This window comes from Erpetoichthys calabaricus, chromosome 6 (assembly GCF_900747795.2).
Source record: "Erpetoichthys calabaricus chromosome 6, fErpCal1.3, whole genome shotgun sequence".
NCBI classification, from domain to species: Eukaryota; Metazoa; Chordata; class Cladistia; order Polypteriformes; family Polypteridae; genus Erpetoichthys; species Erpetoichthys calabaricus.
The window spans coordinates 172,936,249-172,951,365 of record NC_041399.2 but is presented as its reverse complement, the minus strand read 5'-3'; the positions used below and the strand labels follow the sequence as shown (position 1 = coordinate 172,951,365).

General features: G+C 36.9%; 1 protein-coding gene across 6 annotated transcripts in view; it reads right to left on the bottom strand.

The window, feature by feature from the left end:
- pard3aa (par-3 family cell polarity regulator alpha, a) overlaps positions 1-15,117 on the bottom strand; it is a 971,084-nt gene that overhangs the window by 635,056 nt on the left and 320,911 nt on the right. For all 6 annotated transcript variants that reach the window (XM_028804116.2, XM_028804120.2, XM_051929054.1 and 3 more), the window contains exon 3: positions 1,630-1,798. In XM_028804116.2, coding sequence (XP_028659949.1) covers positions 1,630-1,798 — 169 coding nt within the window. The remainder of the gene's footprint in view (positions 1-1,629; positions 1,799-15,117) is intronic.

Genomic DNA, 15,117 nt, shown 5'->3' with positions numbered 1-15,117 from the left:
ACAAATTGGGAAAATATTTGCAAGAGGGGATGACATCTCCCTTACCCAGAGTGATGATCGTTTTTTAAAACCTTCACTGCGAATATTGTTAATTAAAGACTTGTCTTTTAACAACAAAATGCAATAACTTCTTTTATCTGGATTTGTTTTCAACAGATTGCTGTATACAGACATACGCTATAACGCAAATGGGTAATGGCTATATACGTCGTGGACCTAATGTTACTGGGACTTGATGCTGGTTGTTTAGTTTTTTTATGCACTCATCAAAGTGAATTATTTATTTAAATTTTTGATGGTTGTATAAATTTGTGGTGTTTTCATGCAGCGCTGCAGTAGTCATTTTACACTGTAACAGACATTAGGCATGGGCTGGCGTTCCAGCTGGGAGGGAGAGAATATTTATGCAAATTATTTGCCTCCCCGACTTCCTGGCCAGTTGTGCCAACATGGATGCCTGCAGGGCAAGCAGGGAGTTGTGGTCAGGTAGCGCAGCCCTACAGTATTACATCTGTGCCACCATGGGGAGATGCAAAGACAAATCGTCCTCGTTTTAAGTCACTTCTGCCTGACTCGGAAGTATCACCCTCAGGCACAGTTATGACATTGGAAGTATTTCCAGGTTTACTTTAAAAGGAGGTGGGCAACAATCACCAGAAGGAATGAGAGAGAGTGAGAGAGTGAGTGAGTGAGAGGAGGTAGAGAAATTAAGAATTGTGCTCTGAGTTATATCACATGTTCACATCTTTGTTTTAATAATGCGTCATTTGAATTCATATTTGTGTTGGAAGGGTGGGGGGGCTCACTGGCACCCCTACCAGTCACAACACATTTTTGGAAATAATTTCAATTTATAGATGATTTTCTTTATTTTGATTCTAAAACATGTAAAAATTGTCAGATGGTCTAGGTTCAGCTTTGTTCATTCTTCTTCATCTTTTGGAGGCTGCTGCAAAAAAAAAAAAGTATAGGAAATTCACACTATTTAGGCTTCAGACTCCTAAAATGCTATTAGCATGGCTACCTGTTAATAGTCATAAGATGTGAGTGCCTCATATTTGGCAATGGACTTGGTGAATGCATCTGTGATTGGGTACAACACTCATTTTCTGTCTCTAACTAGGAAAGCTCGATCTTAGACACAGCGGGTGTACTAAATGTAATGCAGTGAATGTTATTTTTTCATAAATTAGCATATCTTAGCACTCGTACTCATAACTGCAATCATTATACGATTAATTGTGCAGCCTTAGCAATATGTGGCTTATGAGTTTAGATTTGGCTTTAGTCTTTACCGTATGTAAGACAGATTTTTAGACTGTAATGAAATTACACTATATTCACAAATGGTTCTTACGTACTCCACAATCAGCAAACCTCAATGAGGAGGTCATTTATAGCAATAGGTGTTTAAAATATAAATAATTCACATTTACAAATTTGACAACACAAACTTTATTATCCTTTCCCTTCTGGAAAGGTAGTTACTGAAAGTATTCCTTTTGTCAGAGCAATGGATCAAGAAGCAGAGGAGGCCTGCTAAAGGTTTAAAAAACTTGCTATCATGCAAACAAAATAACAATAACAGGCTCCTGAATGGTTAGAAAAGAAAAAAAAAGTACCACTTACTGGCTCTAAGAGCTGATGGTGTGACCTCAATCTCACTGGCAACCTGATAAGGCTGGAAAGCTGAGCTAAGCTCACTTCCAAACATGTCGGGGCTCTGAGTGCCTGTGGAGCTGGCGCTTGTGCCATCGCCGCCATGATGTGGATCTTGCTCATCATATACAGCCACAAGCTGTGGAAACAAAGAGAAAAAAACATTACAGTTCAAATCTGCTGTTTAAGGAGGTGCATTGGCAGCATAGCTCACCTTTTTATGCAGAGAATCCACTGAGACTGCAAGAGTGGACCATTTACATAAAGATACAGTACTCGGTCAACATATTTTTCTCTGCAGATAGGAAAATGCTAAGCAGCACTAATCCCAGGAACAATTACCGAGTCCAACGGACACCTTGTTGCCAAATCATGGCATCATTTGCCTGCCAAGAGCAGATGATGTCTTCTATTCATTTCAAAATAACATTTACAGGGAATCTGACAGGTATCAAGGGGGTTTAGCCATTTTAGTAAACTACATTTTGCCAGGTTTATGACAAGCAAAACTCATGTCAAACTGAAATCAAGTATGGTGATTCACGGATGGCATGGTATTATCCGCTTAACTGTTTAAAAAAAAAAAAAAAAAAAAAAAAACTCACATTTGTCTACATTTTTTATTGTCTTAAAAGTGTTATTTTAAATTTAGCCTTGAAGAGAAATACATTGTGTGAGACCTAACAGGAAATTAGCATTACTTTATACTATATTCCAGCTTGTGCTTTTAATCTTTGCATAGGTGAATTTAAACATGATTACATTATGAATACTGATGTGCAAGAACCTATTCTCATGCTCCAAAATACTGCAGAAAACAATGATCATAGATAAATACTGTATATAAATGGTCCAGATGTTCTTTGTGAATCTTGCCACCAGCCGCAAATCCTGTCAGCACTGTCACTCATTTGTTGATTAACAATTATTCAGACATAAATATTGTTATCTGCTGTGTTTGGGTTACCATCTCCTCACAAAAATGTTACAAACTTTCCATATCATGATATTTGAAAATGCTCAGACTTTTCCACACCCTAGTGAAAACATCTGTTGTTGTTGCTGCTTCACTGACTTTCATGGGGGTGATGAAAACATGCTACTTAGGGCAAATGAAGAAACAACTGAGTTTTGAATGTTAAATATTGTGTATTTGTTAAAATATATTAAAATATGATATAAATTCTAAAGGCTAACTGTAAGTTCCTATATGAGGTACAGTATATGACATTAGTAATGAGATCATTGGCATGCTGCTTTTGGAACTTTTCAATTTATTAGAAATGGGAATCGATTCATTTATCACATAAATGTATGTAATTAATCACTTCTAACATTAAAATACCCAACTATAAAATTACTACATAAATCATGATGTAAATACACACTGAATCACAAATTTAATGTAGAATCAACACAAAGGAATTTAATAAAAAATCAATGGCATAGTTTAAACTTAAACAATGACCTTAAACATGAACTTTTAACAAAATGCTACTTGAGAAAGTACAATCTGAATCTGAATGCCTTCCTAAAAGTCAAGTTGAGAAAGAAAGCAATAAGAAAATGAGGCCAATGAATTAATTCTCAAATTGGCATAGCATATTAGACACAGACATGTCAAAGTAAAATATGATCAAAACGACTGTTCACTTTGAATGTACTGCTAAAGACTGATTCAATTGAAAGAACACGCATCTCTTAAATGGGCATGCATTAAAACTTGTGTTAAAACTCCTCAAATACCATCCTCAATTGTTCATTACTATCAAAGACTTGATAATTATACTCTCAGTGATTTTCAACTGGTGCACCGTGGAAATAACAGTGTAGTGCCCCCTGTTGTGCAGACTTTAGAGAAACACACTCCTCAGGTGATCAAGACCTGTCGAGGAGGACAGGACTACCTCAAGAAGCCGACATAAAAACAGCTCATTGCAGACATAGCACTTAGAGCACTTTCGCAGCCAGGAGACATGTCAGGGGTCCATCTGCCTGGGTGTGTGTTTGACCAGCAACTTTCGCATAGCAAATTGCAATCTCCAGGCTGCTTTTTTTGCCTCCTTCTCTCTTGCCCTTTCTGACAGTTTAGCACATCTAACAGATTTAATGATTTTTTTTTTTGGTTGGTAGATTCATGGTGTGCATGGGGGGTTTTTGGGTTACAAAAACTGTGCCACCACGGAAAAAAGGTTGGAAAACACTACTCTACCTTCACCTTTGCTCCTAGCCCACTAAAAAAGATCTCCGTAGCTGTTGTCTTACTTAAAAACTGACACAGTGTATTACTTGGATGGTTATGTTGTGTTCTTTGCATAAATTAGCGAAGATACTGCAAACTGGAATAATTATTACATTTCCATTTCATAGAATTTTGTCATTATGGCAGTCAGCACTTTAAGCTACCTGGCACACCAGAGAATTAAATACAGAGATACTAGACACTTATTTTGGTTTTAGTGCCACTCAAAGATAACTTATGTGATATAAAATTGATTCAATCTTCTTAAAAAAACCTGAAACCATAATCTTTACCTTTTCTCTATCTTTGCTCCAGAACTGCTATAAACCCCCCTCCCTACCCCCTTTCCTTCCATTCCCCTGCACATTTGTCAGTATGTATAAATCAAGAAAATGAACACCAGTGCTATGTATTGCTATGAAATTTTAATCGTTTATATGAAACTTTCATAAACTTTTTAAAGGTAGTATATAAATATGGTACTGGATGTATACGTGATTCTTTACGTGCACACTTAACTTTTTTGTGTTATTGTTTCGCAACACATAAAAATGCCGCCCTGACCAAAGCACTGCCTGAAACAATCGCCACATCATTGGTCCTGGATGTGACAATATTTTTTAACACATTAAAAAGGCCACATTAATCACAGAAATTAATGTGCTAACTTTCCCAGGCCTACAGTTTATACAGTGCATCCGGAAAGTATTCACAGCGCATCACTTTTTCCACATTTTGTTATGTTACAGCCTTATTCCAAAATGGATTAAATTCATTTTTCCTCAGAATTCTACACACAACACCCCATAATGACAACATGAAAAAAGTTTACTTGAGATTTTTGCAAATTTATTAAAAATAAAAAAATTGAGAAAGCACATGTACATAAGTATTCACAGCCTTTGCCGTGAAGCTCAAAATTGAGCTCAGGTGCATCCCGTTTCCCCTGATCATCCTTGAGATGTTTCTGCAGCTTAATTGGAGTCCACCTGTGGTAAATTCAGTTGATTGGACATGATTTGGAAAGGCACACACCTGTCTATATAAGGTCCCACAGTTGACAGTTCATGTCAGAGCACAAACCAAGCATGAAGTCAAAGGAATTGTCTGTAGACCTCTGAGACAGGATTGTCTCGAGGCACATATCTGGGGAAGGTTACAGAAAAATTTCTGCTGCTTTGAAGGTCCCAATGAGCACAGTGGCCTCCATGATCCGTAAGTGGAAGAAGTACGAAATCACCAGGACTCTTCCTAGAGCTGGTTGGCCATCTAAACTGAGCAATCGGGGGAGAAGGGCCTTAGTCAGGGAGGTGACCAAGAACCCGATGGTCACTCTGTCAGAGCTCCAGAGGTCCTCTGTGGAGAGAGGAGAACCTTCCAGAAGGACAACCATCTCTGCAGCAATCCACCAATCAGGCCTGTATGGTACAGTGGCCAGACGGAAGCCACTCCATAGTAAAAGGCACATGGCAGCCCGCCTGGAGTTTGCCAAAAGCACCTGAAGGACTCTCAGACCATGAGAAAGAAAATTCTCTGGTCTAATGAGACAAAGATTGAACTCTTTGGTGTGAATGCCAGGCGTCACGTTTGGAGGAAATCAGGCACTGCTCATCACCAGGCCAATACCATCCCTACAGTGAAGCATGGTGGTGACAGCATCATGCTGTGGGGATATTTTTCAGCGGCAGGGACTGGGAGACTAGTCAGGATAAAGGGAAAGATGACTGCAGCAATGTACAGAGACATCCTGGATGAAAACCTGCTCCAGAGCGCTCTTGACCTCAGACTGGGGCGACGGTTCATCTTTCAGCAGGACAACGACCCTAAGCACACAGCCAAGATATCAAAGGAGTGGCTTCAGGACAACTCTGTGAATGTCCTTGAGTGGCCCAGCCAGAGCCCAGACTTGAATCCAATTGAACATCTCTGGAGAGATCTTAAAATGGCTGTGCACCGACGCTTCCCATCCAACCTGATGGAGCCTGAGGGGTGTTGCAAAGAGGAATGGGCGAAACTGGCCAAGGATAGGTGTGCCAAGCTTGTGGCATCATATTCAAAAAGACTTGAGGCTGTAATTGCTGCCAAAGGTGCATCGACAAAGTATTGAGCAAAGGCTGTGAATACTTATGTACATGTGATTTCTCAGTTTTTTTATTTTTAATAAATTTGCAAAAACCTCAAGTAAACTTTTTTCACGTTGTCATTATGGGGTGTTGTGTGTAGAATTCTGAGGAAAAAAATGAATTTAATCCATTTTGGAATAAGGCTGTAACATAACAAAATGTGGAGAAAGTGATGCACTGTGAATACTTTCCAGATGCACTGTATATTTGTTTATTCAGACTGGACTACACTGGTTCCAATGTAGATAAAATTTCATGGGTACCAACTATTGGATGACCTGGACAGATGTTATCTTGCTCTGATCAGTAGTTAGTTACTCAATGACATCTTTATTTAGAGTGGTGTGGAAGGGTGAGTGTGAGTGACTGATATACCGTATCTGTGCTGCACTGTTTTGTTTTGATCAGTGTTAAATACAAAATGACCACAAAAAATACTATGATGTTAAGCTTTCCCTTTCTTTTAGCTTCTTTTGCACTCATGGAAAATACGCTACACTTCACAAATGGACGAGCCTTGGCTAGTTAAGACAGCTATGACAAAGTATTAAGCACTTTAAAGTTTATATTTTTGCTCCATTTCCTGTAACAAAAATGTAGAATTTACATTTGCTAACTTTTAACTGAACCTGATTAACTCCATTTTAGGTTTACAGAGAGCCAGAGCCTACTATGGTAATGACACATACACTACAGGAATCAACCCTAAATTGCATCTGGAGGTGCAGTCATCGCTGAAAAAGGTGCAACAGAACAGAACTTAACAATGCTTCCTTACAGTGAAAAGTATGGATTAATATCTTTGGATATGGACCTTAAATCACTCTGCCTCTGACTTACTATTACAGAAAACAGATGCTAAAATTAAGTAACATGATCATGTAGACCACCTTGATATGGCGGTCTCTTTAATAACACGATTAATAACAATGTATCCTGACAAGCCCAGCATTTGAAATGAAGCAACTAAACTGTTTCAATAAGTACCTCAAAAGGACCAGCAAGAATTAAGGCATTTACATTCTCACACCCCAACCCAAATTTCACCATAAACTGCCTTTTTTCAACCAATCACTAACTCAGGTGTTTAAGTCTTACATTATATGGGAAGAGCACAAAAACATATGTGAGGTAGCAGAATGTATTAATAACACTTTAAGAATACACAGATTTCAAAATGAACATTCACTAACTGTTGTCAACTCCAGTTGCATAAGTTTTCAACACATCCATTACCAACAATCAATCATCATTCATTTGAATCACTCATAAAGCCACATCAAAAACCATAAACATTAGTTCTGTGCCCCATGCCAAATTGCTTTTCATGCCAATTATTTTTTTTAACTAAATTATGTGTCCATTGCTTTACCAATGGGTAGGTGAACGGGAGTATTGCTCGAGGTGGGCTTATATTAGACATACTTGTGTCACGTCATTACAAAATATTTCATTTGAAATCGGATAAAAGTTGTTGGAGCTGTGGGTGGCGATTCACCTTAGAGAACTGTTTGTAATCTTTAAATTAACTTCACAAAATTCCACTTAAACATACTACATTCCTATCACCTTAAAAAAATATTTCTGGGCTACTGAGCCTTCACTACACACATTCTTATACATTGAAATGAATCTTTATTCAAACTGCTCCCATACAATTCTCTTTTGTTGTAAACCTGCTCTTTGGTTGAAATTCTTGGTGATATGATCCATTCATAAAGGCTTCCAATGAAATTCTCTTTAAGGATCCAAACTTGACTGATGTGCCTTTTGTATAGCTCAACTCTGCTGCTTCTCCTCTGTTCCCAAATAGTGCCATTCAAATTAAGCTTTGAGTGTAGCTACTTGTGACATACTTTCTGTGCAATACAATTGTTTTTTTTCCCCCAAGTAGAGTGTCGTTTAATGTATTTTTTTGTTCTGTCTGTTCCTTATTGATATGTTTGTTCTTAACATAGCTCCTCTGATACTTAAAGCTTTTTGTAACACCAAAAAAAAAAATCTTTGAAGACTACTGCAGATTCACTGGATATTATGGTTATTATATATTCATACAAATCTCTTAAAAACCTGATTCAAAAACATCTTTCACAGTAAAACCATTCACTTTGAAGTTAAATTTACTTAATGTTTCTATTCAGTTATAAGCCAAGCGTTAAGGATTTGGAAAACACATTTCAGCAATCCTGCTTTGTTTACACAAACACAAAGGAAGGATGGAGATGGTGCAATAAGCAATTAAATTACATCAGTGGTAGCAAAGTAAATTTGTGGCATGAATTATTAAAATAAAAGGAAATAAAACACTGAGGTGCCAGAATGCCTTTTGGGCTTGACACAAATACTGACTGTTCTTTGTGCAGTTCAAGAGTCACAGTAAAAATAACAGGTAAGAATGGAAGGAAAACGGTGAGAAGTGACAATTATTCCGCAATATATTATAATTTCATCAAGTATCACAGACTTGGCATATTCTTCATCAATTTGCAATTATTATTACTTTTCTCTGCTTTGTTTTCATTTTTTCCTGTGGTGCCATTTTCACCACTATCATCTAATCAAAGCACTGTGCTACAAAGGAGCTATGATGGTCGAATGAAAGGAGATACCCAATTATCCACAAGACCCACTGCATCAATTTCCCTAGGGCAAAGCCTAAAAAATGATAAAGAATGGCTTAAGTTCATTAAAGTTAGGTAGATTGCCCAGATGGAGCTGGGTGGTCTGTTGGCCTTGGAACCCCTGCAGATTTTTTTTTCACCCCAGCTTATCTAGAGCTTTTTTTATTTTTCTGTCTTGCCCAGCCATCTGACCTTATTATCTGACTCATCTTAAGACTCATAAAAAATTAACTATATATAAGGACTCTACTTTTCTCCAAATTACATATCTATTTTATACAACTGTATATGGATTCATTTTTGTATGCTATTTATTCATTATTCTAATCTAGCTTTAATTTTTTTTTCTTGTAACTATTTCTTTGATATCCTGTAAATCACTTTGAGCAACAAGTACATGCAAATGGGCCACAGAAATTAATGTTCTTGTTGCTGTTGGACATATACAATGATAACACACTTCAATAGTTTACATATGTTACAGGATCAGTGTGTTTTGCACATCTTAATCCAACTTGTATTTATTTTTAAATTTATTTTTGTAAGTTTAATTGATTTTAAAGATCACTCTATACACAAATTATAAAAGCTACCAGCAGTAGTAGCAGTAGTCTAAGAGAAAAGCTTACAACAACAACAACATTTATATAGCACATTTTCATAAAAATAATGTAGCTCAAAGTGCATTACATGATGACTAACCCAGGTCTGGTCACAATCTGTGTGTAAAACACATATTTAAACTACATATGTAGGGCGGAGTGGTGGCTCTGAGGCTAAGGATCTGCGCTGGTATCCCGAAGGTTGCCGGTTCGAATCCCCGTCACTGCCAAAAGGCCACTGCTCTGCTGGGCCCTTGAGCAAGGCCCTTAACCTGTAATTGCTCCAGGGGCGCTGTACAATGGCTGACCCTGCGCTCTGACCCCAAGGGGTATGCGAAAACTACCAAATTCCTAATACAAGAAATTGTATAAGGCGAAATAAAGAACAAAAAAAAAACAAAAAAAATGTGTAAGGTTAAAAGGTATTGGTTCTATATTATAAAGGGTGTGTCCTGTAACTTAATTACACCATTTCATCTTTGGTTTACATTTAATTAATTACAAAGATAAAAATCCGGATGAGTTCCTTATTATTATGCGTCAGTGGAAGGAGGAATAATTTTAAATAGAAGACCAGATGATGAGATGTAAACATTAAACTAGCTAAAATATATTACCAGAATATCAGTTCTATCTTTTATCTAAACAAAAGCAGTAAGCAGAAATCATACTTAATAAGTTGTTGTCACTAAAGTCCAATATCAGAAATGCCGCTGCTAACTCTCACTGACTTTTAAATGGTCACACTGATGACGCCACACAGCACACACTCTCAGTGATTCTTGGGTAACAGACCAGGAATTCTTGCACATTATCACATTTTTCTAGAAATCACCCTCTGGTACAGACTCGTTATCCACACAATTATTCTCATGTGAAAAAAATCAATGAAAGTTACAAGGTATTATCTAGTATTTATTACTGAACACTAATCATGATAAAAGAAAGAAAAAATGTGGAAGGATGTAAAGGAAAGCATACTTGAAGTAGTAAAGGAATTATGTGGGGAAGTGGAGCAAGAAATTAACCACAAATGGATGATGGTACAAGTGGATGAATAAAGTATCAGGAGACGATGGGATTACAGCAGAGTTTCAACAAGTGATAGAGGTAGAGAAAGTAATAAATATAACAAGATTGACAAATTAAATGTATATAAAAGTAACAATTCTGTAAGACTTTCTAAAGAATACCTTTCACTTGATACATTAGACAGTGTGGGTAACAGACTGAAGACTATACGAGTTGGATACCATATGCTGTGAAGATGCTGCTGCAAGTAGTGAAAGCAAGAATAACATCAATAATAAAGAAACTTCTGAATGGAAGCAAGCTAGTTTTCAGAAAAAGGACAGGAAAGGGTGGTAGGTAACACATGAGGAGGACAGTAGAAAGAAGGATAGAAAAGAAATAAATGTATATATGTGCTTCATTGATTATGTTAATACTTTTGATGGAGTGCAACAGGAAAAACTGTTAGAAATACTTGACAAAACAGGTGTACTGAGTCATGATAAAAATTATAGCCAGTTATTTCTGGAAAAAGAAACCAAAGATGAGGATAGATTCAGTAAAAACAGAGGATTTTTTTATTAAAAAGAGGAGTTAGACTAGAATGGATGTAATTATGCAAACTATTCGTCCTATATTTAGTGAATTCCTGATAAAAGAGGTGTTAGAAGAAAAGACGGGGATAAAGATAAATGGATAAGAGATTAAAAACATGTTATGCCAATGACACTGTAATACTGACATCAATAGCAGAGGATTTGCAGAAGATGGTAGAAGGGATCTACAGTACAAAGCATGTAAGGACTATGGAAGAGAAATTAATTCAAGACAGACTAAAGTAATGTTGATTAGTGAAAAGGAAATATCACAGATAAATATAAAAGTGGAAGGTCAACAATTAGGGCAGGTAAAGGTAGATAAATACCTTGCAAACTGGTTTACAGAGCAAAGAGATTGCTTGATGGAAGAAAAAGAAAAATAAGGCGAAGCAAAGGAGAGCTTCTAGGACTTCCTTAGAAGAAATCTGAGCATTTCGCCTTAAAAAGAAATTATTGAGAACTTACATCTTCCCAGTGTTACGTTATGGTAATGATACATGAACATGTGGTAAAGCAGCAATTAAGAGCTGGAAAGCTTTGAGATGTGGTGCTACAGAAGGATAACGAAAAGTAGCTGAACAGAGAAGGTGACAAATGGAAAAGTGATCAAGAGGATGAATATAGAAAAGAGTATGGTGGAGGAGATGATGAGAAGGAAGATGAGATTCAAAGGACACATGTTGAGAAAGTCAAGTGAAAAAGTGATGCAACCAGTGATATAAGAAAAAACAGATGGAACCAGAGTCAAAGGAAGAAAAAGAAAAAGAAGGGGTGATTATATAAATCAATAGTTTACATCAAAAAATAGGGGGGAAGCAAAAAGGAAGGCAGAAAGGGAAGTGGAATGCTGTGGTTGCTTGATGCTCACCGTTACCTATGTTATTAAGGAGAATGCAGAGAGAAGAACAAAAACAGCTACTTTACTACTACTTGAATCTGGCCATAGATTCCATTATTTGTGCAAGTAGAATTACTTTATTATAAAAGTGAATGGTCTATGCGGACGTTTGCACATTCTGTCCTTGAGTGTGTGGTTTCCTTAACGTTCTTTGGTTTTCTTCCCCCTTCACAAAGAGACTCTTGTTGCATTAACAGGCAACTTTAAATTAGGCTAGTGCTAGTATGCGTTTGTCAAGAAGTGCGTGCATTTATTTATTATTCTTTATTACATATTATTTTATACTTATTTTTATAATTATGTATTGCTTTTTCATTACTATATTTATTCTCTTTTATTGCCTATGGAAAGCACTTGGAGCTGTAATTTCTATGTATGAAAGATGAATGATGCTATTACCATCATCATCACCATCCTGTAAAGAGACTAGTGCTCTGTACAGGGTTGGTTTCTGTCTTATGGTCCTGCCCTGCTATGATCCTGACCGCTAAACAACTCAACTTCTTCTCCACTTCCAGACAAACACATAAATAGAATTTTATCTAACTAATATCATACTTTTTTCATCATTCTGAAAATTTGTAGGACCAAAACTAACCAATAGCATCAAAGATCTATAAGAAGTGGACAGGTAGCTCAGAAAAGATTCATATAGCATCCAATAAGACAACGTCCATCGTCAATAATGTACAAATTACAAACTTTACCACATCTAAGTATAGCTCTTACAAAATAACTAGTGAAAAAAAAACATACTTTAACGATTAAATTCTTTCTCAAGTTACAATTCAAAAGGACAAATTTCAAGCAAGTATAAGCAGTTTACAAAGGAGAACATCACTAAGTTTTTGCTCTTTTGGAAAACTATCATCTTAAATGGATAGCAGAAATTGTAGCTTCACTAATTATCTGTATTTGACTGTAATTACGTTTGGACGCATGCTTATACTAATTGTGCATAATAGCTCAGACAACATCAACATTGAGAAAGAAGCTTCTCAAAAGGCCAAAGTGATAGTATATCATTTAAAGCTGTAACAAGCAAAGACATCATTGTTCATACATGACGATTCCCTTAAATTAGTAGAAACAGGTGTAGGAAAGGGAAATGAATTTTCACAGGTATGTGGTCCATTTTTCACAAGCTCAATAAAAGCACTAAAACATAACAGCAGCTTGAATAAGAAGCAGACACTGCTTTCAATTATTCTTGTAAAGAGGTCAATCACATGTAACTTTTGTTTACATAATACAATTGCAGTTGTCTAGTGTAAAAATTCATTTTTTAATCTTGTTTTGGTTATTACTGTTGTTCAAATTTTGACATCTGCACCCCTGGCTTATCATTATCATCTAGCAAACAAGTATTAAATAATAAGAAAATCTTAAGATGCACATCAGACCTGTAAAATGTGCTGTAAGAATAATTGACAGCCTACTTCCAGGTTATTCTTCAACATCAGCGAACCTCTCCCCTAATAGATTAACAGTTTAAAATAAATAAAACAGTGAGTGTTGCTTTTCAAGCTGTGCCTTTGATCGCTGTACAGTTAGCAGGCAAAAACAACTTGATGGCACTCTTTTCCAATTAAATGCCTGCCATTCCCTCAGATTAGGAGAATATAAGCAAAGATTTGTTATGATAGGAGTCATTCCATGTCCAACCAACAAATGGCCTACACACTTTGAACTGAAAAAATTATCAGGTGATGCCCTGTAAATTTTTTTGAAGCAAGATCAAAACTTTCCAACCCAGTTTACCGTTGGGGTTTGAATTGTTGGTGGGGGGGGGGGGGGGGGATGGGAGGCGATTTTATCCAGCCTAACTTTTTCATCAAATTTCACAAGTCCATAGCTCAAGAACTAGACCACCGAGAAGGCTCAGTGATGTAATTTAAACATTTGGTCCAGATGACCCTGCATGGTCAGAGAAGCCTGTTCAAACTGACCAAAATTTAATTTGAGTTTTTGGTTAAGATATATTTAGGCTTCAGAAACACATACAGTCATGGGCGAAATTATCGGCACCCCTGGAATTTTCCCAGAAAATGCACCATTTCTCCCAGAAAATTGTTGAAGTTGTGGCTTGGTGATGGCTTCTGCTGGCTGAATGGTGGGGACGGGTGAGTACAGGCTGCTTGCTGCAAATTGACAAAATAAAAGCGCTTACTGGTGCAGTGATAAGGATCTACGAGATTCCTTGCGTATTTTAGGAAATTTTGAATGGTCAGGGAGAACGAATATTTGTGCAGTCTTTAGGGGTTCTAGTGTTGAAAGGGCAGGCTCAGTTAGCAAAGGAGAGGATTAAAACATAACTGAGTGCCATTATGAACAATACTGCACATCCTCTCTCTGACACAGGAACACTGAGGACATTCAGCCAAAGGAATTATTCAGCAGAAGTGTATCAGGAAACGCTACTGGGGCTCTTTTATAACAACAGCAATACACCTGTATAATGTCTCACTGTGACTGTGCCTGCCAAGTCAGACATTTTCTTCTCTTTCTATTAAGTCATTCTGACATGTGTTCAGAACACAGTGTGTATATATACTTTTTTTTTCTTTTTTTACTTAAAGAACTCCTGTAAAAAGCCAAATATCACCCTACGGCAAATAAAATGTGTTTGTTCGTTCGTTCTTTCTTTCTTTCTACTATCTATCTATGCTTAACGTATTAGTTCCCCATCTAGAGTTTGTTCTGGCTTTGTACCCAAAGCTGCTGGAACACTCCAGCCCCAGCAATCCTTATCTGAATTAAGATGGCTCAAAGAAAGAAGCACAGACAAAGTTTTAGGAATACAGCAAATTCCTTTCCAGAATTTACTGTAAATGACTTATGCTTTTGTTTCTCCTTCAAAAGCTGAGACTGGAGGAGCACAAACTGGAATCTGTTATCGAAGATGAGTAGCCAAAGAGAACTGAATGGTGCCTCATTCAATGTTTACAAGTGCTAAATAACACAGAGTAAATGTGCACATTGTCTGAGGTCACTTTCCCGACATACTGGGTATTCCCTGCGTCTGCATGTCAAAATGATGACCAGAGACAACCCTGTCTGCTCTAAAATAAATGCAGCCTTCTGTTCTCCGTTTTACTTTGAGACTAGAGAATTCTTTCTGTGTTCCCTCATATTCTTATTATACAGATTATATGATGCTAACTAAGCTGTGTTTTCCAAAGGAAGGCCATGAAATATTCAAACAATGGCATCATGTGCTGTTACTATGGTAACAGTGCATATGTCCAAATGCTTTATGTACAGATTTCAATAAATATTTCAGACAACTTGAACTGACAGCCACTGAAAAAAGACATGTAATCTCAGACCTTTGAGCCCAACTCGCTCACTATTTCTATATA